This window comes from Anser cygnoides, chromosome 1, assembly GCF_040182565.1.
Source record: "Anser cygnoides isolate HZ-2024a breed goose chromosome 1, Taihu_goose_T2T_genome, whole genome shotgun sequence".
Taxonomy (NCBI): domain Eukaryota; kingdom Metazoa; phylum Chordata; class Aves; order Anseriformes; family Anatidae; genus Anser; species Anser cygnoides.
The window spans coordinates 70,413,795-70,438,432 of NC_089873.1; the positions used below are offsets into that span (position 1 = coordinate 70,413,795).

The window sequence follows — 24,638 nt, forward strand, 5'->3', positions numbered from 1 at the left end:
GAACAAAGGTCAGGAGGTATGTCAATTTAAATGCATTTCCTTTTAAGATAGATGTTGTTTGCTCCCCTGTGCTTTATTGTAATCGACCTTTCCATCTGAGACTGGAAAATATAAGGTGGATTCAAAGAGAAAAGACATGGGTGTGGTGCTTAGGGACATAGTTTAGTGGTAGGTAGATTTGGCAGTGCTAGGTTAATGGTTGGAATTGATGATCTTAGAGGTCTTTTCCAACTGAAATGATTCCATGATTCTGTGATCTCACATGTAGAAGTTCAAATATGATAGGAATGTGGGTAAGCCTTTCTTGTCCCTCCTGTACAGGTGGAAACAGTGAAGCAAAGACATTCTGCAGAACAGTCTAGTTGGAGTCTGGTGCCTCTGTCACTAGAATATGGTGATACCTGTAGTGATGCCTCTTATGCACATCTTTCATTTCATGCCTTTCAGCTAATGTCAGATCTTCAGAAGGTAGAAACAATTGATGATGATGGAGCTTCATCATTCTGTGACAGCCATGAGCTTGACTCAGAGTAGAGGAGGGTTTTCTCTCTGTTTTTCATTTTGGAAGCTATGCTAGTGCCTGCATATTGCAAGAGGAGTATTTATGCATAGTGAACTCATACAACCATCTGCTGCTACTGTTAATTGACAAGGTTCTTCTTTTCTCTTGCCAGGTATCCCACCAAATATTTCACCTCTCACCTCCCCATGCCATTCACCTATTCAGGGGACGCCTGCTACAAGTCCTACTGGAAAAACATCATCTGTGTCATTTCCAGACTCAACAGATACTGACATGAAGCAAGGTTTAAAGCCACACAAAGTCTTAACTGCTACTCAGAGTGCACCTAGCCTGTCAGACCCTATCATCAGCCCCTCTGTTATCTGCAGCAGGTAAGATGGTAGTTTGACATGAGTTGGATCATTTCACATTGTCCCTGCAAACAAGCTCTTTTGGTGCATATGTAAATTCTCATAATCTGCTGCAGTATAGATATTTTAACATTATTTAAGCACTTCTTAGCATGTGAGTAATTATGTGGATTGATGATACAAAGTGCTTTTATAGTGCAAGACAGTTAGCTACATTTTCAGCTTTTACTTGTTTGATTCATGAACAAATTCCACATCAATAACTTTCAGATCTGAAAGTTGGATTTCATATTAACAACTTGAATTTCTCATGCCATGCTGCTAACATGAACAGTCACAGGCCAAGTCTTTCAAAATGGGCACCTGAGGTTTGATACAAAAATCTGACTGCTAGGGTTTTAAAGCTGCTGTCCTGTAGCCCTGTGCTCAGTGTCTGTGATACAGGTGTTCTAGCAATGCCTGAAGAGTAAGTAATTTTGAGCACTGGCTCGGAAGGGGTGAATCCTGACCTCCCTAGGGTAATGTCAGGTTATATCCTACTAGGATTTTTTTCAGAAATCATCTGTAGATGAGTTCCTCCGACTGCTAAGAGTTACAGTAATAGTTTAACTTCACACTTTAAGGCAGCCCATTTTTAGGTTTGTTAAGTTAGATTATTAGAGTTTTCAATATGTGTCTAGTTGCAAATACCAGTATTTAGAAGCCAGCTCCAGTGCAGTTTCAAGGTTACTTTACTGGTTAGATGTTACTTTTGGTCATAGTAGTGGGGTATTTGTGATTATCAGCTAGACAGCAGACAGCATGTCGTCTGACCAATATGCTGGGTTAAATGTTACCGAGGTACCAACTATCTTTGAAAATAGTTTTTAGTTTCTGGCTTCAGCCATGTGACTTAGGATGTGTCTTGCTGTGTTGTTTGTGTACAGGGCTAGGAAGTCTGTGAAAAACTCATAACTGAGTTTGCAAGCTTGCTGTAGGGAGCCATGTTCACTTGAATTCAGACCAGGATCCTGACAGGCTTTTAAGGCAAGGTTAGGTGGTTAAATAGAAATGAAGTGCTTTGCAAAGATATTGCAAAACTGGGATTTGCACTGATTCATCTGAAATGAGACTTATATTATACATGAGAACATACACATAAGTCCTGTTACACTTTGCCTTTATTACTACATACGCAGATTATTATTACTTTAACTTTAAATTAACTTTAAATAAATTACTTTAACTAGTAACAGTTATTGCTGGCAATATTGTGTTAAAGAGAACAGGTATCTCATAAAAATAACAATAAATAAATAAATAAATAAATAAAAACCCTGATCAATGTAAGACTGTTGTAGGTAGTAATGAAATATATTTTCTTGAGAGGTGTAGAATTTGATTTCAATATAATCACTGGTAAATGTTTATTAACATTTATATAGCTATTATCTTGTTTGATCTGTGGAAGTTGCATAGCACACTTTGGTTCTTAATTTCCTTGTTTTCAAATGCTTAGACTGTGTAAGAACTTCCAGTAGTGACATTGGCTGGCGTAGACTTTGTTGTTGATTATTTGAAACAAACACGTTATTTAAAATATTATGGTATAATGACTGCTAATAGAACTGACATCCACTATTATTAATAGTCACTGTCCGTTTAATGTCTATTGAAAAATCATAACCACTATCACATTTCTAGCCATTACTATACTGGGATGTCATATCCACAGACAAACTGAACTGCACATAAATAACGCACCCTTCAGTAATATAAGCACAATAAAGAAACAAGCAAACAAAAAAAAAACAACATATATATATATATAAAGAAAACAAACAATTAAAAAACACACACACACACAATAAAGAGATGAAATGGCCAAGACAAACTGAGTTAAATTAGCAAAAACTGGAAAAGAATTGTTTCGTGTTTGAGTATTCACAGTGTAGCTTGCTGGTCTTCATGGTGTGCAGTGCTCTACATTTCCTGTAAAAAAAAAAAAAAAAAAAAAAAAAAAAGAAGCCTTGCTACAAACTAATACTAGAGTCAGCAAACCTCTGCCACCAACTCCTTCCCCCAACAACAACAAAAGAGGAAATAAAGTTTCAATGGATTCAGTGCTTTAATCAGATCTACCCAGGCAACGGCATCAAGACAGAAGTTTTACTTACATACAAAGTGAAGTGTGGTAGGATAATGGAGTTTGAAGGCTATGTTAAACAAGAATGTATACCAAACAATGCTACTAAAATACTTTTTAAGTAATCACTCTTAATTCTGCTTAGTGGATGAGGCAGGGATCCTGTGAAAAAAAATGTTAAACAATCCTGTGATTAAGAAGTATATTATAGTGCCTGCATATGAAGGGGGATTGGGTTAAAGTTGCACGGGCGCATTTAATTCTGACAAAGAGCAGATTTCAAGTGTTCTAATAGGTAGCTCAGTATTTTTTTTTTATTATTTATTTATTTATTAATACAATTTTTTATGTGGACCGGATATACTAAATCAGCGCGAGTTTTTATATGTTCTGGAATTAAAGAGGTGCACTCATAATAATGCTGAAGCCTTGTAGTATCACAACCAAAGACTCTATTTCTCTATAACTTTTACATTTTGACTTGTTATCATTGACCTTATGGCAACCACAAGGAATGTTGGAGAGATTTTTTTCTCATCTTGTTTATAAACCTGAGTGATATGAGATTTATTTGTTTGGCAGTGCACCGTGTGTATCATTTGTGGATTTGTACTGTTATTTTGAATTCTTTCAGGGATACGTTATGTTTGCAGGGCATACCAAATTCCAGAATATGTTTTTGACCCCATCAAAATCATCAGGATTTCAGCCATTTTTATATGGTGCACTAACAATGGTGCAAAGTTTCTAATCCAAAGTTTGACCAATTTAGATAATTTTATAATTGTTTCTTTACAAAGACTGCTATGTATAGTTTACACCACAAAATACTAAGTCCAAACAGAGAAAGATATTAAAATGTCAGTTTTTCATGGGAAGATCTGATATAAATCTGATATATCTGATATAAATCTGATATAAAAGCTAAATGAGGCTTCAGACTTGTTAGTTTCTCTTGTGAATTCATGCTATATCATTCTTCCTTCAGGTCTGAGATTCAATCATATTGGGACATAGTTATTTGAGATATTCCAGGTGGTACTGAATTCGTGTTTAGGGCTTAAAGGGAATAGCACACAAGGTATAAAGCATTTTAGCAGAAGGGAAGAACCAGGCATTGGAAAGGCCTCACTATTGCAATCCCTCCCACAATGTCTTTCTTCTCTGGCAATGATGAAGCAAACTCTGTTTGCTAAATGTCTGGATGCTAAATCACCCTCCTCTTGTTCTATCCAAAACGCCCCCTTGTTTATGCTGTACATGGTTTGTTGTCACTAAAGTAATGGCAAAACAACTATTTGCATTATTAAAGAGGAATGTATTCAAACTTTGAGCAAAGAAGCCTCAGCATGGTTGTGTTCAAAACATAAGATTGTATGGCACTTTGGCAAATTTTCATTGTTTTCTTTAATTCATGTTTATAGTACAGTTGTAGTACAAAGCCAGCTTTTTGTTTGCTTGTTTTGTACTGATAAACTTAGAAAATAATAATAAAAAAGGGCATTTATAAAAAAATCACATGGTATAGTTTAACTGTTGGTGACACAAATTAATGGTGTTGGCTATGTCTAAGGTATAAACCTGTCTTTTTGCATTTCTGACTTTCAGTAAAACTTCAGCTCACTCTTATAATTTTGTCTTTAGAATGTAGCCTATACCGTAGCTTAAAATGTGTGACATAATCGTATACTGTGAGCAGGAATATGTTTTACATAAGACTATCTAACTCTCACAATTCTTTATATGGTGTATGTTTCCTGATGTTGTATTTCAGCTGTGGCAGACCCTATAACCAAATAGAAGCTGGTGATGGGACACTAGATAGAAGTGATGGTACCACACACTCCCTGAATAGAGCAGGTAATTCTTTGTCAATCAAAAACTCCTCCTCCTTTAAAATTTAATAATTATTCGCTGGAACGGCAAATATGCGTCTGTCTCACAGAAGGAAAACATACGTAGGTGAGATCATCCAAACTGCCTTTGAGGCTTCTTTCCTTTTTGCTTGTTTAAGATGGGGAAAACCCTCGTGAAGAATATAGATACAATGCAAAATAAATATGTTTTTCCATATGGTTTTGTCTAACCTTGCCAGTACAAATAACAGTCACCAAGTGTTTTCCCGCTCTTCAATCCCTAATCCCATTGTTCACTGTCTGCAGGATATATGCTTTAATGTCTTTGGACAGATTACTCAACATTAGACACAGCCAAGCAGCACATATGTATTATGAGTCAGAGATCCTGTTGCTATTATTCAGAAGGTCATTTTACATAACAAGCTCTGTGATTTGTGTTGTAGATGATCCTGCACAAGCCACTTCTGACTATGAGACCAACAACAGTGACAGCAGTGATATCGTACAAAATGATGATGAGACAGATTGCTCCAAAGAACAGACACGGAAGGGATCCGTCTGTAGGACGTTCGCGCCTGAGACCATAATTCTGCATTCCTTGATACCACCCGAGGTAGCTTGTTTAAATTCCACTGTCACCATAGACTGAATGTATATGGAAATGAAAAAACAAACTAACACAATCCCAGAGCAATCTAAAGATTGTGGCCACGATTTTAAGCAAAAATTTCAGCAGCTAATACCTTGTAGTAAGAGGTTTGACTGAAGAATTGAAAGGACCCACTGAAGCGTGTGAGAGCTCCTAAGCACTGGCCACTTGTGAGACACTAACCGTCCATTTTGATGAATGAATACAGGCTTATAGATCTGTCATTAGGTGCTTAAGAAATGTTTGGCTTCTGTGTTAGTTTTGTCTTTAAAGGGAATAGATTGGAAAGAAAATAAATGATAATCTCAATCTACTAGCATGAAGTATTGTCTTCCTGTTCAGTGACTTCAAATTCTCAATGGCCTTGCAATCCTGGCTAATATATACAGTGATTCTTACTTTTAAAGAAATTAACACTTCCCTGAGGGTGCAGCATGATATTATTGTCTTGAACAGAATAACATTATGAGCATGCATATAACTTAAGAACATTGCAGTACATTGACAAGTGCTGATCTTCTCACAACTGCTGTATTCAGCTGTAAATTTGATTCAGAGGTAGAAGGAAAATTTAGGGGTTTTTTTGTTTGTTTGTTTGTTTTCGTAGCCTTCTGTAGAACTGGATTAATAAATTTTAAGATGGTTTGAGCTCTTGAAAAAAATATTGTAGTCTGTTGAATTGGAGTTGGACATGCTGAGAGAAGGCATCTTTCTTGAGATATTTTAGGGTTCACTCATTTACAGTTTCTTAGTAATAATGAAATGCAAGGAAGTGTTCAGAGAAATTTGAACAAAGGGGAATGCCCCATCTTTACTTTGCAGACCTTGAAAAAGAGGTAGGTCTCAGTTTAAGATGGATAATTCTTCTCATGGAACATGCTCCGTTAGCTGTGATAGATTATAATGAATGTGTCCTGATGTGGAAGGAGAAAGTGAACATTTTTCCCTCTCTACTCCAGCAAATTTAACAATGAAGAAGACAGACTCCCTTGGAAATGAATGAATGATTCCCATGAATGAACGAATGAATGTCTCTCATGGCTAAGTTCAGAGAATGATGTTTCATATACAGAATTTCCTATTCATTCAAGTGAAAAAAAATTATAAAGGAGAATGACTAGCTGTAGGGCTGGTAGAAATGGGAACATCTCTGCTGAGCTGAATAAAGTACCATCGGCTTAGAAATGATGCTAACATGACCTTAGTTTTTAACACCACTTCTTTTTCTTTTGCATGAGATGCTTCACAGAACTAAAACTTATCTTTATTTTACTTTCTGCCATAGGACAAGCCTGTGCTTGCTCCTGAGCCTCTGGTTATGGACAACTTGGATCCCCTGATGGAGCAGCTAAACAGCTGGAATTTTCCAATCTTTGATTTGGTGGAAAAAATTGGAAAGAAATGTGGTCGTATTCTCAGTCAGGTAGGAAGGGTATCTCATCTGTGATGACTGGCTTGATTATTTATCTAGAGATATGATTTAGACAAAGTATTTTTAAGACCTGTAAGCTGTTCATTTGAGAAATTATGATCCCTGACATCTAATTCAAAGCTGACAATATGAACTCCTTCTCATTAAATTCCTTACTTTTAAAATCCCATCTCTTTTAAGTTAAGAATGTGAAAGAAAACAAAAAACAAAGAAAAAAAAAAAACAGACACCTATTATGCTTGTTACTGTCCACCAATGAGTTTATGTAAACCCTTCTGAATATTCTCTCCTTTCTGCAGGAGCTGTTCTCGTACCTTACCAAGTACTTAGTGAAAGGATTTATCTTGGGCCCACCATGGGAGGGCTAAACAGTAAAAATACTCAGTTTTGATGCAGGAAATCTTTTTCTGTACTGGAGATTTCAGTCAGGCAATGCAAGGCATTATGTTGTGATGAGTGCTGGAAAGAAGTGATTATGTTTATTGGTATGTGCGAAAATTAACCCACACACACAAACACAGAGGTTAGTGGGTCAAGCAGATCTCACTGCAACAAGCTCCAGAGAATGCCATATCAAATATTGGTCCCTTTGGGGTTAACTACTATTCAGCTATATTCAATTTTCCAGTGGTCAACCAGGAAAACCACAGCATGATTTTAAGTTTATTTGTAGTCTGTCTTTTATCGTTCTGTAGCTTGGCAAGCAACATCTATGTTTAACCAGCCCACCAGCTCTCTAGGTTAATTTCAGACAAATACGCAAACTGTGGCTGGATATGGGTATTGATATACATTCACCAGTGGTCATTGAGACAACTTTGCAATACATGGAGAACAAGTGATTAAAATTCCCTTCTAGGTCTTCTTCATCATGTTTTTGTCTAGCAGCAAAGCATCTTACAGAGTCATAAATGAAACATAAGGAAAACCAGAATGTTTTTGATGGCAAAAACAGTAGTTTGAATGAGTCAAACATTCTTCTGTTTTCTCATGGCTACTTCTATGGGTGTTAAGGACTTTACTAAGTTGCATGAAGTTTTGAACCTCTTGGGACAATTTCCCTCTGCTGCTCACAGTTCCCACTAAAGCTCCACACTCTGTTTCCAAATATTTGCTTTTTGATCAGGTTCTGAGCACATTATCACTATTGCAGTAACACAAAATGAAGCCTGTGAAATATAATAGAGAAGCCTAAGTAAATAATATTCAAGATCAAAATTCACTATCTTCTGTAACAGTTGTTTGTATTAACTCTCACTCCTTAAGAGCAGAATGAAGCAAGTTCAAACTTGTTCCTAAAATAAAGATCATTCCTTTAGTTCTTCTCCCCACCTACTCATATGTTCCTAACAAAATAATTTTTAGAAATAAGAGAACTGAAATAAATAAATCTTTTTTTTTTTTTCCTGCAACTAAAAGTATTATTTTTCTTGTATAATTTTAAATCCTGGGATATTATCAACAAAGGAAAACAAAAGCACTAATGATTTATTCTCTGCTTTTTGCCATTAAGTGGACTCATCCATTAAAAAAAAATAAGTAAATTAACAAGCTGGATTAACTATGTTTGCCTTGCCATTTATGAGATGGAACAGAGCAAAGTTGACACGTGCCTCTAGGGAAGCATTTGGTTTAGAAAGTAAATGCTGGCATAACATCTTTAAGGCTGCTTGAGATGTCTGTTTCTCCTTTTTGTAAAGTTAAATTGATTTAGACATGTAAAGAGACCCTGAACCAGTCAGCAGCCATAAAAACATCTGTGCAAAATATAGTGGAAAATACTCTAAATGTGGCACTAACAAATATGCATAATAGGGGCTAGGGAGGAATTTACATACCAGTCCATTTCAGAAAGGAACAGCAAAGCCCTCCAGCTGAGCTGCTGCTTCACAACAGGCCATAAACTTAGATAATGCTTTCAGTCACACTTAACGCTCTTCTTACATCTCCTATAAAAACAAAAAACCTGCAGAAGAGAAGCTCATTTGCTTTGAAAAGCAAATAATGAAAGTGAAAAAGGTCAGGCTAAAGTTAAGATCTCTCCCCAACTTTTATTGCTAGGCCCACAGGGCCAAGAAATGCTGGTGGTGCTCCTACACTGCTGGTACACCAGCAGCGTCAAGACAGAGGGGCATCATTGGAGTGCGTGTTACTTGGTCCCTCTGTGGTGCCAAGAGGAATACGTAGTCATCATGTATGACTTCCTTAGAGAGAAACTACAGCCATTATACAAGGGAACAAGGGAGATCTGTCTGTGGGGGATGGAATATTCCCTGGATCATTACAGCCACCCGTGTGAGAAGTCATGTTTGTCACAGCTGGAGACCGGGCACTGACAACTTAAAAGGAACACACATTTGCAGAAATTACATACAAGAGCCAAAAAAAGGAGTTGCAGCCTGCAAGCAATGAATAGGGAACCACTGACCTAAACCTCGCACATGTCCTCCAAGACATTTACGTGTGCCTGTAACACCCCAGAGAGGAGCTGCACGTGAATGATGATCCCCATTTCTATAAAAGCTTCCCTTAGAAATCATTCAGGAGAAGCACTTGTTCAGGCAGCAGTACCAGAAGTATCTGAGTTATAAATGATTTACTTGAGCATTAGCGGTCATTGCACAGATGAACAGAAAATGGATGCAGGAGGGAGAAGGCTGTGTGGAGCACCCAGGGCCAAGTGGCTGGATGTTGTCAGAGCTTCACCAGGGCTTGCCCCTGGCAGCAGGGACCACTCCACAGCTGCAAGAGCACTGGGCTCAGTCTATGGGATGGTGACTGCGAGGGAGCTCATGAAGCAGCATGCAGTTTGTGGAGGAAAGATTTTAAAAGTGGAAGCATTTAAAAGTGGTTAATCCAGAGCAATGAATAACAACAACAATAATTACAATAATAATAATAACAATAGAATCATAGAATATCTCGAGTTGGAAGGACCCATAAGGATCATTGAGCCCAACTCCTGGCACCACACAGGTCTACCCAAAAATTCAAACCATGTGACTAAGTGCACAGTCCAAACACTTCTTAAACTCCAACAGGCTTGGTGCAGTGACTACTCCCCTAGGGAGCCTGTTCCAGGGTGATTAAGGAGAATAGATCGGCACCTTCCCCTCCACTCTCCCTCGTGAGGAAGCTGTAGACCGCGATGAGGTCTCCCCTCAGCCTCCTCTTTTCCAGGCTGAACAGGCCAAGTGACCTCAGCCGCTCCTCATATGTCTTCCCCTCTAGGCCCTTCACCATCTTTGTAGCTCTCCTCTGGACACTCTCCAACAGTTTTACATCCTTTTTGTACTGTGGTGCCCAGAACTGCACACAGTACTCGAGGTGAGGCCGCACCAGCGCAGAGTAGAGTGGGACAATCACTTCCCTCGACCGACTAGCGATGCCATGCTTGATGCACCCCAGGATGCGGTTGGCCCTCCTGCCTGCCAGGGCAAACTGCTGGCTCATATTCAACTTGCTATCAACCTCAACCCCCAGATCCCTCTCTGCGGGGCTGCTCTCCAGTGTCTTGTCGCCCAGTCTGTATGTATAGCCACGGTTGCCCTGTGCCAGGTGCAGGACCCAGCACTTGCTCTTGTTAAACTTCATGCAGTTGGTGATCGCCCAGCTCTCCAATCTGTCCAGATCTCTCTGCAAGGCCTTTCCACCCTCAACAGAGTCCACAACTCCTCCAAGTTTAGTGTCATTGGCAAATTTGCTCAAAATACCTTCTAGTCCTACCTCCAAATAGTTTATATAAACATTGAAGATGACTGGCCTTAAAATGAAGCCTTGGGGGACTCCACTGGTGACCATCCACCAGCCTGATGTGGCCCCATTTACCACAATCCTTTGAGCCCTGCCCATCACTCAATTGCTCACCCATCGTATGATGTTTTTGTTTAGCTGTATGCTGGACATTTTGTCCAGTAGGATCCTATGAGAAACTGTGTCAAAAGCTTTGCTGAAGTCCAAAAAGATCACATCAGCTGGTTTCCCTTGATCGACTAGATGGGTGATCTCATCATAAAAGGAAATCAAATTTGTTAAACAGGACCTACCCCTCATGAACCCATGTTGGCTGGGACCAATGCCTGCATTTTCCCCCAGGTGCGCTTCAATAACTTCAAGGATTATCTTCTCCATAATTTTACCAGGCACTGACATAAGACTGACAGGCCTGTAATTACCAGGGTCTTCTTTCTAGCCCTTCCTGAAAATTGGTACATTTGCCAGCTTCCAGTCTGCTGGGACCTCTCCAGATTCCCAAGACCATTGAAAAATAATTGAGAGAGGTCCTGTGATGACATCAGCCAGCTCTCTAAGCACCCTGGGATGAATCCCATCCGGATCCGTGGACTTGTATGGATCCAGGTGGAGCAGCAAATCCCCCACACGTTCAAGGTTGGTTGGGAGTTTATCATTCCCACCATCATTGTCCTCCAGCTCATGGCACCCTGGGTCCCAAGGCCCATCATCAGCACTGAAGACGGAGGCAAAGAAGGCGTTGAACGTCTCTGCTTTGCCTATGTCCTTGTCTGTGAGGTGACCTTCCCCATCAAATAGTGGATCTATGTTTTCTGTGGTCCTCCTTTTTCTGTTCACATAACATACTAATAATAATAATAACAACAACAACAACAACAACAACTTCACACTTTTCCTTTTTTTTTTTTTGTTAATGAAAGAATTTAGACAGTTGACCTTCTGAAAGACATCAATGCATTTTTTCCTTTTTCTGATCTTCCTTTGCCTCTTCCTCCTCCCCATTGTAAAGGAAGGAAGAAAGGAAGGAAGGAAAGATTTCAAAATGTCTAAATGATTTGCTTGATATTTACGCTCTCTAATGACGAGAAAGAATAATGCTATCATTCATATCCACCAGTCAGCTTCTCTTTTCAACTGCTGCACAGCTCCACTCCGAAAATCCAAAGGGGATAAAAAAAGTGCTTGTATGACATTTTATTTAAGATACCTGTCCAGTATTGGTAGAGCAGCCCAGTAAGATTTGGTCTTGCAGAATAATATTTCTTTATACTTCCTCTCTGTAGACAGGGACAATTAGCTGAAAATACAAAGCTGGGTTAGTTTTATTCTAAGCTTGTGTCTTCCAGTGCAGTCTGACTCAGTAGTATATTAGTTACTTTACTACAAAGAGCTTTTTGCTCTATGGCCAACAGCAGTGGCCACAAAGAGAAATTACCACCAGCAAGTATTTTTCTGACTGCCTTGCTAGTGGCACTTCAGTGATTATAGCAGTAACGGAAGTAAGAGCTGAGGCCACCACCAGAACCACAACTGTCAGATGTTTCTAGTATTAGAGGGGAATCCCAGATGGTGTCAGGCACCACGCTCAACCTGTCTCTGCATCATCACTGTCTGTTGCAGTGCTTTGCCAGAGTTAGTTGACATGCTGATTTTTCCTGGTGGGAAATGCCTAGGAGGGGAGGCAAAGAAAAGATCATTAAGACGACAAATTCATATACTTTTTTATTATTCTTACTATAAAAATACACAGTGGCAGGACAGTTGAAATTTCTGTTCCTTAAGCTTTAAGTGTAGCTCATAGGTCGCAGTTTATATACACAGTATACAGAAAGAAACATCTGTGGATACCCATTTGATTTGAATTCAGGTGTGAAACATGGAACAGAATTTGTAACAATTTCTTATCAGTATAGCACTCATCCTTCTAAACATGTTTGAAATTGCTTTGCCCTAGACAGACCATTACCAGGTAAATGACATAAAAAGGACAGAATTTAGCTAACGGCAGTAAATAAATAAAGAAGCTGACTTGTGAAAGAAGGAAGTGAAGAGGTCATACAGTAATTTACAATGTCCTATTGTTCAGTATGTCAAGTTCAAAGTTGCCTTGAATCTTGTCTATTTTGCAGTTCCTCCTGTCTACATTTCTGAGCTTTCCTCTCTCCTGAATGCCCCCTCATTCATCCATCACATTCTCCCTTCTGATGTATCCTCTCCTGCATGTCTGTGGTCATCTTGCCATGCATGAACTCTTTGAGCAGCTCTGCCTCCTAAGCTACTTGCTGCCTCTGAGATCCTGAAGTCGGTTTTACCATTTCACTGCCAAAATCTGAGTGAGGGAAAGGAGATGATGTAGAGGATTCAAATCACCCTCTCCTTTTCTTATTCCTTCACTTGTTTCCCTTTTTTCTGGGAATTGAGTTGACTCATGAATGCTCCTCGGAGAGGGTTATGGGGATTTTTATTTTTTTTTAATTTTATTTTTTTTTCACAAGACTCTGGAAAGGAGCTCTGGGCACCTTCCTTTATGTGTATATGCTTCTGAGGTGCCTGCCAAATCTGGGGGTCCGTATGCCTGAAAGGAAGAGCAGAACATTTGGAAGGGTTCAATGAAGGAATGGAGGGGACTGTTTGGTACTAATAGGTTGTCTGCGTAAGCACATCACTATGGAAATGCAAGTACCTGCTGCTATAGCTGGATCAGGTGGTACACTTGAGAAAATACTGTGAAGAAAGCACATCTACGTGGGGTGATTTGACAGAATGAGTTTTGTATCTAATTTTTAGATTCTTTCTCGTCTATTTAGCAGAATGCTGGTTTTGTTTTTTTCAGGTATCATACAAGCTTTTTGAGGACATGGGGCTGTTTGAAACCTTTAAAATTCCAGTGAGGGAGTTTATGAACTATTTCCATGCCTTGGAATGTGGATATCGGGAGATACCTTGTAAGTAACAATTCCCAGTAGACAACGGTGCTTCCTTAAAGTTTTGGGTATTTTCTACGCACTTTGTTTTGAAGACTTTCTTCTCTCAATATACCAGATACATTGTTTTTTTAAATGAGATGCCTTTTTCATTAAACCTTCATATGTATTGGCTGAGACCATAATTTCAAATCATATATTGCTGATATTGATTAATATAATAATTTACCACAGCAAACTGCTTCAGAAGATAGTGGTGCAATGTGTAAATCAAAAAAAAAGGGGGGGGGGGGGGGGCACAAAAACTGAAAAAAAAAAGAAAAGCTCAGTAATAATAGCAGACTCTACACAATGCATGAAAGCATACATGCTTTCTTGAGCACTAACAGAAGAATATTTCTTCAGATTTTTCTTCTGCTGTGTCACTACCAAATGGACAGTTCTCTCTAGTCAGGGGGTGGTTTTTGCACCACAATTTCATTTGTCCTTTTTCATTGCATTTACTGTTTCATGTTGTATAATAATAATTCTTGGGAAATGTTGTAGAAGCCTGCAGCCACGTGAAGATGTTATACTTACAAAGAGCTTGTTGAAGTGTGTATTCTTGATTATGCAAGTATGCCCCTGCCCCTGATGGATTTTATTGAAACATTTCCCCCTCAGTGAGAGATCTGGATTTTTTTACACAGTAGCAGTGCTATGCTACCAAAAGAGACATACTTTGTAAAGCCAAAATATACCGAGTAGCTGAGTGTCTCCTGTTCTTCTGCAATTACAGCTAAGCTAGTATTTTTCAGCGTGAATAATTTATTCACAGAAAAACTTGCTTTCAGTCATTCCCAAAGTATTTACTAATTCAAATCAAACTTACCAAACCACTTCTACTGCAAAAGACTCTTTTTTTCCAGGAGGAGGGAGGCAGTTATTCCCCCTTTTAGCTGGCAGATAACTCCTGTGCTGAGGAATATAGGACACCCTGTTTTCTCCCACCTCCCAGAAAAATGTCTGAAACATTGGCTTATTAAGGCATATAGTCTCTCTCTCAAAATACTAAATACAAATTGGAACAGCTACAATGTAAGGGATTGAAGGAAAACTGCCTCAAAATGCTCTCAAGCCAGGTGGTTTGGACTCTCTTCTGGGAAAGTGAGAGACCAAATTTCAAATCTTTCCCTGTGTTTGAATCCGAGAAGGGATTTTAAGCAGCAGATTATAGCCAGAGGGGTTATAGGTGGATGTTCCACAGTCTGTCCTTCCTATTGGAGCTGTTCCTCTTTGTTTTAAACACTTAACTACTCATACGGGCTCTGGATTTTTTGTAAATCTAGCTATTTACAAAAATATAGCCTCCATTTCCTTGACTTTTCTTATGTGTGTTTAATTTTATAGTCAAGAAGAATATTTTGTCTAATACATAATTAATTTACCTTCCAGTTTTTCATTTCTGTGAAGGAGTAAAAACCAAACCAATTTGTTTTTATTGAACCAGTCTTTTCTCCTGGTTGCTGAACTGAAAAATGAGTTATTCATACAAAATTAACTATGACTATCCCTGCTGGATTAAGTTAGTACAAGTTTCACAAGAGGTTCACCCAGCCTTTACTCCAGAGAAAAGCATTAGACCCCCTATGCAGGACCATCCTCTAGGTTTTGCATGACATTAGTTTCTCAGGATAGATGTTCTTAGTACTTCAAGAAAGGCAGCAGGAAGGAGATCTCTTCCATATTTTACTTTGTTCTTTTCAGAAAATATCCATTCCTATGCTGCTTACTGTTTTACTTAATACTACTAATAAAAAAGTAGCTAAATATCTAAATGGAGAAAGTCACAGGAGAGCAAGAGGTTAAAGTAAGGGGTAAATACCAAGGCCAAGTGGCATGACATTATGCGCACATTTAGTGAGTAAGCAAAGTGACTGCAAAATGTGAATATAATAAGCCTTTGTGTTACACCCATCTGCCCTCAGCAGGCAGGATTTTAGGCCAATTTTAGAAGTAGACAAAGTAGGCAGTTGCCTTGAGCATCGTAGTCTTGGGTTAGCAAGATGGTGAAGCTCTTCTTTATACCTCCTATGCCAAAACTGAGCAAATGCAGGCAGGCAGCTTTTGCCCCACTGATGACAAGGGTTAGAAATATGGTAGCAGCATTGCTTCCCTGGAGGAGGCAGGTGGATTTTCCCAGCAGGAACAGGCAATCATCCATGCCTCAGCAGTGGCAAAGAGGCAAATCTGGCTCCCCAGGGTGCTTTCTCCATCCCAGCTCTTCTCCTTTCTTCTTTGTTTTCCCACTGAATGGTAGCTTTAGTGTGAAGTTCAGCTTCAGTGCTAAGAAACTCTCTGTCAGCCGCACACTGCCTGTCTTGAGGATGAGGCAGGTATAAAACCAGGTTGCTTACACATCTTGATGCCAGACCATTCTACATCCCGCAGAGTACAGAGTTTTTGTTACCTCCTCCTGTGAGTCATATTGATGGGGGCAATCCAGTGATGGAGTCCCATATTTCTGTACTTCGGCCTCTGAAATGCATCTTTCCAGAACTGCAACAATGGTAGTGTAGCCACAGGTTATAATTCAGATAAGCAGATTGCTAGCAGCATTAGTTAGTCACTGTAGAATATACCTATGCTCTGCCCAAAATTAGCCTGAATCACAAGCTGAAATACTTGCCTTTCAGTGATTCTACTCCAGATGTATGTTTTGGTCCTCGTGCAGCAAAGTGTTACTCCTCTTTTAGCGTCGTGTTTGCTTTTGCCAGTGTATGTTTAGATGATACTTTGTGCTGAACTAGTGTGTGATTCCTTTTTCAGCCAGTTGTGTTGATTGTAGGATAGTTTATCTGGCCTTGAAGGATTTGGTGGAAAGAGCCTCGGAGTGACTTTTATCTCTCATTTCTGCAAAGAGAATGTGTAGCAAGCCAGATTACAGGAGTCAGGGCCTGAAATCTTATCCCTGGCCAGAAAACTGCAGGAAGAACTTGTTTTAACTGTGCAGTGTACACATATCCTGAGTTTGACTTTGCAGTGCAGCCATTAACACAGCACCGACATTTGCTCAAGTAGAGTCAGGTAAGTGTTATCTGCCTCATGTTTAGAAGTTGGGAGAACCATCTGCTGAAGTAGATGGGGTTTTCCCAATGATTTCATTTGAATCAAAGGCTAACAACAGATACTTAGCCTATGACATTTAACTAGTGAAAGGCAACCACTGGAGTAAAGGAATGGAGCTGGAAGCGCGGGTCAGACTCCTTGCTTAATGCTTTCTTCACAAAGTTTCCTACAGTGCAGGTACCACTGCTTTGCTGTTGTTTTTCTCTTTTTGGACTGGTGTGAGACTTGCTAATGAATTTGCTTGAGCCATAGTAAAAAGCTGAGCATTTACACTATACAGCTGTTTTTCATGGTTCTGATACCATTTGATTTTTCTGCTCGATTGACTGTCATGCAGTACCCACTAGATGGTGCTGATTTCCCTCCGTCGGAAATACTCATGTTTAATAGCAAGGTCATTTGCTTTGTATCACAGATCACAACCGAATCCATGCAACTGATGTTCTGCATGCCGTTTGGTACCTTACTACTCAGCCCATTCCAGGACTGCCAACTGTGATTAATGATCATGGGTCAGCAAGTGATTCAGGTATATTTAAATATGCTAGTGTATATGTTGTATTTTTTAAAGCTTTTGACATGAAATTTGCTGGAAGAAAGCCAACAATTGAGAGTTGAGTGCAGTACTTGCTGTTATAAAGACTTATAAATTCAATAGCCTGTTGAATGCTGCATGTATATTTGTATAACATTGAAGAGAAAGTAGCTGGTCCTCCAAAACCTAATATTTTACATTTAATGTGTGAATGGAAACCTTTGCGGTCACCCATAATAATAGATGTTTATTACCATTTGATTTTTCAGTAGTTTTTCTTCTAGGAAGCTGTGTTAGGAGTGCTTTCTAATGCTGCTACAAGAAACAGTGTAGACTTTTTAATCTTCAATCCCTGCATTGTTTTGCTATTATGAAACTACTGGGACACGCAGGTAGTGGCATGTACTGCTACTGCTTGGCTGTTGTGAAGTGTTCCTTTGCCATTCCTCACTATCTCCAAAGAAGGAGAGTTTTTACCACCTTGCAATTAGTTTACGAGTCCCTTTGTCTGCTATTTTATGATTGCTACTTACAGGAAGCTCTTACTGTACATTTATATTAACTTCACCAGCTTGAGCTGTAGCAACTAGAGGACCTGTCTGTGTTTTGTGGGGATTCTGAGGGAGCTGTTGAAAAAACAGGAGTTTGGTCCACAGAGAACATTTCCACTTTTCATGTGTGTGCATTTGTGTGGCATTAGAATATCATCTATGAAACTCTTCAGGATGTTTTGGTGGTGGGAAAGGTTGCTATTCCTGGAAAATTTTGTCAGAAATCATACCAGCAAATGTTGTTGGAGGCTTTGTAGCTGAGGTGAACTGGGTGGAATGAAAGGACTTGTGTTTTGGGGCTTTCGGTGTTTGTAACTTGAAAGATGTTGTTCATTTGCATGCAAGTTCCATTCAGTGCATCTCCCTCAAAATCTGCCAGTGGCATGTTCAAGCTGATTCAAAAAGAGGCTGGTAAGAGAATTATCATCAAAAAAGTAAAGTGTAGACATTGGATTGAAAAACATGCACCTATACCAATTGATTTAACAAATGGTATTCCACTACTTTAAGAACTGATAGTATTTCATAAATTACTCTATATGGTGAAGCACTTAGAGGAAGGAGTGCGAAGATTGAGTTACTCACAAAGGTCCAGCATGTCTGTTGGCCCATAACTTATTGTTAATGCCTTATGTAGTTTGAGACTAGGCTCTGCTGGATGGCTGGAAGATCCCTGGAGGATCTGAAATTGTTCAACAGCATGTCTTATTGCACTGGGTCATGTACACAGCATCATAAAGTGTTCAGCTCAGGACATGTTTACTCTTCAGTTAGGTACTGTGAATCCTCCACTCCTCTTCCTGCTTTGCTGCTCCCATCTGTTTCAGTAAGTCACTGAAAAGGTGATAAGAAATTTTCTAAACCTATTTATTTCTGCTCAGATTCTGACAGTGGAATCACTCATGGCCATATGGGTTATGTGTTTTCGAAGACATACACACCTACAGATGACAGCTACGGATGCCTAGCTGGCAACATCCCAGCCCTCGAGTTGATGGCTCTTTACGTAGCTGCAGCCATGCATGATTATGACCATCCTGGAAGGACCAATGCCTTTTTGGTAGCAACAAGTGCTCCTCAGGTAAATAAATCTCAGGCAGTGTTGCTGCCAAGTTTGGAAGGTCAATGGTAGCAGATTTTACTTGTCGGTGATACCTGAAGCTTACATCAAGCACAGTTATACCAAATATTTTGAAACAGCTTATCAAAGTGAAAGAAATAATCACTTGGGGATTGCCAGTAAGTCTCCTTACACACCCTCACTACACTCAGGGGGAGTGTTAAGAAAGGTATAGATAAAATGTCTTTGTGAAGGAGAAGCAAATGTTCTGCTGAATGTCACAGAATCTATAACTGTTTGTGAAATTAAGGGAAATATTACTCTACACAATAAGGCACAGAAAGATTAAAACAAACAGACAAACAAACTGTGTAGTTTCCAGTGCACCATGCAAGTGAGTTTGTGCGCAATCGTAACATATATTTTCTGTTGCTCCTGTAGTATATGAATAGCTGCAGTCGTTTATGAATGTGTCTTTACACTATGACTCTACTGGGGAAAAAAAAAAACATCACTGTTTTACAAATGAATAATTGAGACTTACCTAAGGTTACACAGACATTGCTGCCAATGCTGGCAGTCAAATTCAGCAATTCTGAGGCACTGTTTATTGGCTTAATTATGAGATCATCTTTCCTTACCTTACATAGCTGACCTGCCTGGCTTCAGCATACTCTGCTGAAAGATATTTCTGTGCAGAAAGAAAGAACGAAAGGTGGTATAATGATGAGAAGTTGGTTAGGGATGCAGAAATTATGGATTTACTCCCCACTTTGGATCCAGAATTCATTTCTTAGCAAAAGGAAGTCACCTGGCCTTGCTCTGTATCAGTCTATATAGTAATACTCCTCATCCTTGCAACATATTTTGTGACCAAGAGCTCTGACACTCTAGCTGGATAAATAGACTGATGGAAGACATACACTATTCTTAAATCCATTTTTAAGAAATGAATGCTGTACCTTTGTGGTTGTAAAAGTCAACAAAGGAAGTTACATCTGGGATAAAGAATAGATTCTATTCTTTATGATAGAGTAGATTTTTTCATCTCAAGATGACAGTATATAATTGAATTGAAAAGTAATGAAAAAAGTCCTAACAGTGGAAACTATCCATATATACTTGTGTAAAAATATATGAGACTTTACACAACATTTCTTTCCATAAACCAAATAATTTGGATTTTAGCATTGATAAATCTGCCATGTTGAATGCATGTTTTCAGGTTTCAAACTGGGATTTCATTTGTTTCTGCATTTGGAATCAATCTAATGTGGATAAAATTGCCAGATACAAACATCATAGGCAGTAATCCCTGTTAGTACTGTGACTTGTTCTGGAAAACAGGGAAACACTAGCAGATAATATTGACCATGCCCATGTATATTAAATATACATATATATATGCCTAGATTATGTTAGACATTCGTTGTCATGACGAGGTTCAGTCAGGAACTGAAGACCCTTAAGCAGGGAAAGATACAGATTTTATAAATAAGCAGCTACTATTCCTGCCAAAATAACATTTGAAACCTCAGAAAAATCTTGAAAAAAAGAATAAAATCAACCAAACCTGAATGTCCCTCATGCATTAACCCCACATCATTCTTATTTCTGTAGGTGTGGTGTTTCTTTTGCTGAACATCTGCCCATGTTGCTTTCACAGGCAGTGCTGTACAATGACCGCTCTGTTCTGGAGAATCACCACGCTGCTGCTGCCTGGAACCTTTTCATGTCGAGGCCAGAATACAACTTCTTGGTCAACCTTGACCATGTGGAGTTCAAGCATTTCCGCTTCCTCGTCATTGAGGCAATTTTGGCTACTGACCTGAAAAAACACTTTGATTTTGTTGCCAGATTCAATGCCAAGGTAACAAGATTCATTTGGGTTTTTGGTGGATAGTCAGAAAAGTTTCCAGGGCTTGGTAGCATCACAGTTAAATGATTAAAAATGCTGCTGTGTTGCTTTTTGTTCCGAATAGCCTCTCAACTGCTGTAAAACATTCCGATTAATATTAATCTGGCATTTCTTTTACCTATTTGAATTTAGTGCCACAGCTTCCTTTCTTATATATGCTTGTGTTTTTCAGAAGTTGGTTTAAGGCAGTATCTGTTGTCCTGTTGATAACATACAGAAGCAGATTTAGAAAGGCTAATTTGCCCTGTTGAGGATATTATGTAATACAGGACAATTTGATGAAAATGCCACTTACATCCTACTTTTCAATACTGTTTTCTTCTCCGCTGGCATTTTAGACATTAGCAAAACACTCAGGGGAAAAAAAAAAAAATTTAAAAAAAAGGAAAAAAAAAAAAGGAGAGGTTTTACCACATTTCCATAATGTCTAAATACTTAATGTGACTCTTTATCTGTTTAATTGTACTGTTCTATTAGCAAAACACAGATATTGTATGATTTTGAAATTCTGATCTGAAATGCAGTAAAAGGTCTTTCTTTCCTACTTTGTTCCCAATGGGTAAACCCTTGAGAAAGGTCAGTAAAGATCTTTTATTTATGTTCAACTCAGTGAGTATAAAATTACAACCCTGGGAACCTATTTTTAAAAATTATTGTACGGTGTCATCTAGTTTCAATTTATTGGAAATTACTATCTATAAGTTTATTTTAATAAACTCCACCATCTATCCAAGCTGTAGGTATGTTACCTGGATAATATCTTCTTGGGAGCTGATGTTGCCTACTTGTTCCTTGTATAAAACCAAACACAGTGTATTTCTTGTCCTGGATTGGGACCTCCTAGCTGTTTTAGTTTCATAGATAAAATGTTTTCTTGGGGTATTGCTTAAGATGGATCTGTATCCTAAAAGTCTGAAGCCTACGGATGTATGACATATATGACCCTATATCTCTTTGTTTGGCTCTAAGGAGCTGTAAAGAAATGCCTTAAATTATGGTCCAGGGTGGACAGAGAACTGATCTGAAGATCCATAAAAGTCTTAACTCCTTAACATTGGACCCCTGTTAGACATGTCCCACATCCCTCCTGGTGATACCAGAAGGGTTTCTTTAGGTCTTAATTTTAAACCCCAGGGCAATTTTCACCTGCCTAATTTCCTCTTAAAGTATTGAACTTACTGGCAGATTTTCAGGTGATAGGGCTCCCATGACAATAAAGCACAGTGAATTCAGGCTGTCTGAATAAATCCTTTGCCTTTGACAGTTTGGACAAAAACCTTCACTTCTGTGAAAGTAAGTAATATGAGGGGGAAAAAAAAAAAGAAGAAAGGAAAAAAAAAAGAGGAGGAGAAAGTGAAAATATTAAGCAGTATTTGTGGCTGATCCTAGCTTTCCCTGAGTCATCACTGTCTTAAAAAGAGATTATTTACACTTGATTAGAAAAACCTCTTTTGTACCAGAGTGGCCTCCGAGAGCAGACCTCACACGTTTGTATCTGAGTTTCTGCAGCTCTGATAAGCTGAGCTCTAAATGATTATGTTATTGTTTGAGTTGCTGAACTGTAGTTTAGTGTATTGACCATAGTCAGAGAGACAGTAGAAGTCAGTGTAAGCACATGTAATGTAATCATCCTCCTACCAGAAAATCTTGCAGTCTGGAAAGTACAAGAAATAATGAAGGAAGCTCAATGTCTGTCACTTTGGTGATATCAATGCATCAGAGCACTTACTGTCCTCTGACACTAGTTATGTCAGATCATGTATATTAATAGCATAGCCCTCAACATTGTGGACCTACTCCTATATGGGACAGGGGACCTGGTGACAGAGGACATGTAATTTTGTCTAGTCATAACACAACTTCCTATCCATTTTCAACTACTGCAAACTTGAAAATTAAAGCTGTGTTTCAAGGAGGGATTTGAATTTAAAAAATTAATTAGACAGTAGAATAAAGTCCCTCCGACACTCGGAGATGTTTTAGGAAAAAAAGCTGAGATAGAAAAATGTGGCTAATGGCAGCAAAGGTTGCTATCACTGACCATTTGGAGATGGAAAAGGCCAAGGTCCTCAGTGCTTTCTCTGACTCTGTCTTTGTGGGTAAGACCTGGCTTCGGGAATCCCAGATCCAAGAGATGTCAGAGAAAGTCAGGAGCAATGAAGACTTATCTTCAGTGAGGGAACACTTTAACAAACTGCACATACACAAGTCCATGGGATATGGAGCAAGACCTCTGCAGTGTTATATGGTGACAGGGCAAGAGTCAAGGGGTACAAATGGAAACACAGAAAATCTCTTTAAAAATAGGAAAGGACTGGTTTACTGTGAGAGGTGTTGTATACTGGAAAAAGTTACTCAAAGAGGCTGTGGAGTTTTCCTCTTGTTGGAGATACTCAAAATCCAACTGGGTGCGATCTTGAGCAGCGTCTAATAACTGGCCCTGCCTTGAGCAAGGGGATTGGACAAGTCCAGAGGTGCCTTCCAACCTCAGCCTTTCTGTGACTCTTTGAAGGTTACGGTTTGATTTTAAAGCAGTCGTTAGCATATATCACATTTCATTGTGGAAGGTATGGGAAAAATTGAGAAAAGGAAAAAAATGTATCCTGTCAGAAAAATTTAGATCAAATAGAAAAATAGACCTGTTACATGCATCTTCATGCTATAATAAAATCAGCGTGTCATTTAATGGTAATTTATTTTTGTGCACAAATTAGGTAGTAATTTCTTGGAAAATGTCATGGAAATGTTGCTTTTTTTCTTTGTTTTTCTAGTAAATGCTTTCAGACAGACACATTATTTGCTAAATATTAATTTCTCATAATATATCTCAATGTTCCTTGTTTTTCACTTATTTTTCTTTTTATAGGTTGATATGCGGGTGATTGTAAATTTCAACTTTAAGTTAGCTCACCTGCTTACATTTGTGATTCTGTCAAGTAGCTGAACCACAAGGTATCTCAGGGCAGAATTTCCTCTGTGGATGCATTCTTATTGAGCATTACTGTCATGGTTTTCCTTTCTCTGCCTGCCAGGTGAATGATGACGTTGGGATTGACTGGACTAATGAGAATGACCGCTTGCTGGTTTGCCAAATGTGCATCAAATTGGCTGACATAAACGGGCCTGCAAAATGCAAAGACTTGCATCTGCAGTGGACAGAAGGCATTGTCAATGAGTTTTATGAACAGGTAAATAAATGCATGTCCAAGGTGGTATCTGCTGGTTGCATGTTGTGGGCTAAACAGTCCTGCAGTGTGCTAATGCTGATGATGAGTGAAAATTGCAGAGAACAGGGCTAAAGGGAATGCCTAGAGTTCAAATAGACCATTTGTATGCTGGATCAGTGATAGTCCGTATGGCACTCAAGCTTCTAATTTATCCTCAAAGACATCTGATGATGGGGTTTTGTACAGGCTTAGCCAATCTAGTCTGTCAATATCCTTACCATGTACATGGTGAACTAGTTGTTCTTTTCCTACTTTTTTTCTGTTGGCTTGTCATCCTTCTTTCAGTCTTCTTTAGTACAAACTATTTTTTCATCCTTTCTTCCATATCTTTTCAAGACATCTGCTGGTTCTCATTGCTCTTCTCTGCAGTGACTCCAGGTGGCTCACACTTTTGTTGACATGTGCTCTCTAAAACTGGACATGACATCCTTATTGAGATGATCTAAACAAAGAAGAGGGGTTATTTTAGTTTCCCCTTGGGCCATGTCCCTGCGTGCACACACACATAGAACCTTTATGTAGTGAATATGAATGCCATTGTAACATTGTTGACTTTCATTTTATTACAGACTAACCATATCTGCTCCCTACATGTTGATCTTAGCTCATACTTTTTTTTGTTTT

The 24,638-nt window shown here is 38.9% G+C and overlaps 1 protein-coding gene across 6 annotated transcripts in view; it reads left to right on the forward strand.

Moving 5' to 3' along the window:
* PDE3A (phosphodiesterase 3A) overlaps nt 1-24,638 on the forward strand; it is a 264,104-nt gene that overhangs the window by 221,823 nt on the left and 17,643 nt on the right. For 5 of the 6 annotated variants that reach the window (XM_048048597.2, XM_066999483.1, XM_066999491.1 and 2 more), the window contains 9 exons: nt 675-894; nt 4,773-4,858; nt 5,301-5,473; nt 6,792-6,929; nt 13,525-13,636; nt 17,139-17,252; nt 18,691-18,890; nt 20,536-20,739; nt 23,820-23,975. In XM_048048597.2, coding sequence (XP_047904554.2) covers nt 675-894; nt 4,773-4,858; nt 5,301-5,473; nt 6,792-6,929; nt 13,525-13,636; nt 17,139-17,252; nt 18,691-18,890; nt 20,536-20,739; nt 23,820-23,975 — 1,403 coding nt within the window. The remainder of the gene's footprint in view (nt 1-674; nt 895-4,772; nt 4,859-5,300; nt 5,474-6,791; nt 6,930-13,524; nt 13,637-17,138; nt 17,253-18,690; nt 18,891-20,535; nt 20,740-23,819; nt 23,976-24,638) is intronic. The other variant, XM_048048596.2, reaches the window with a different exon arrangement.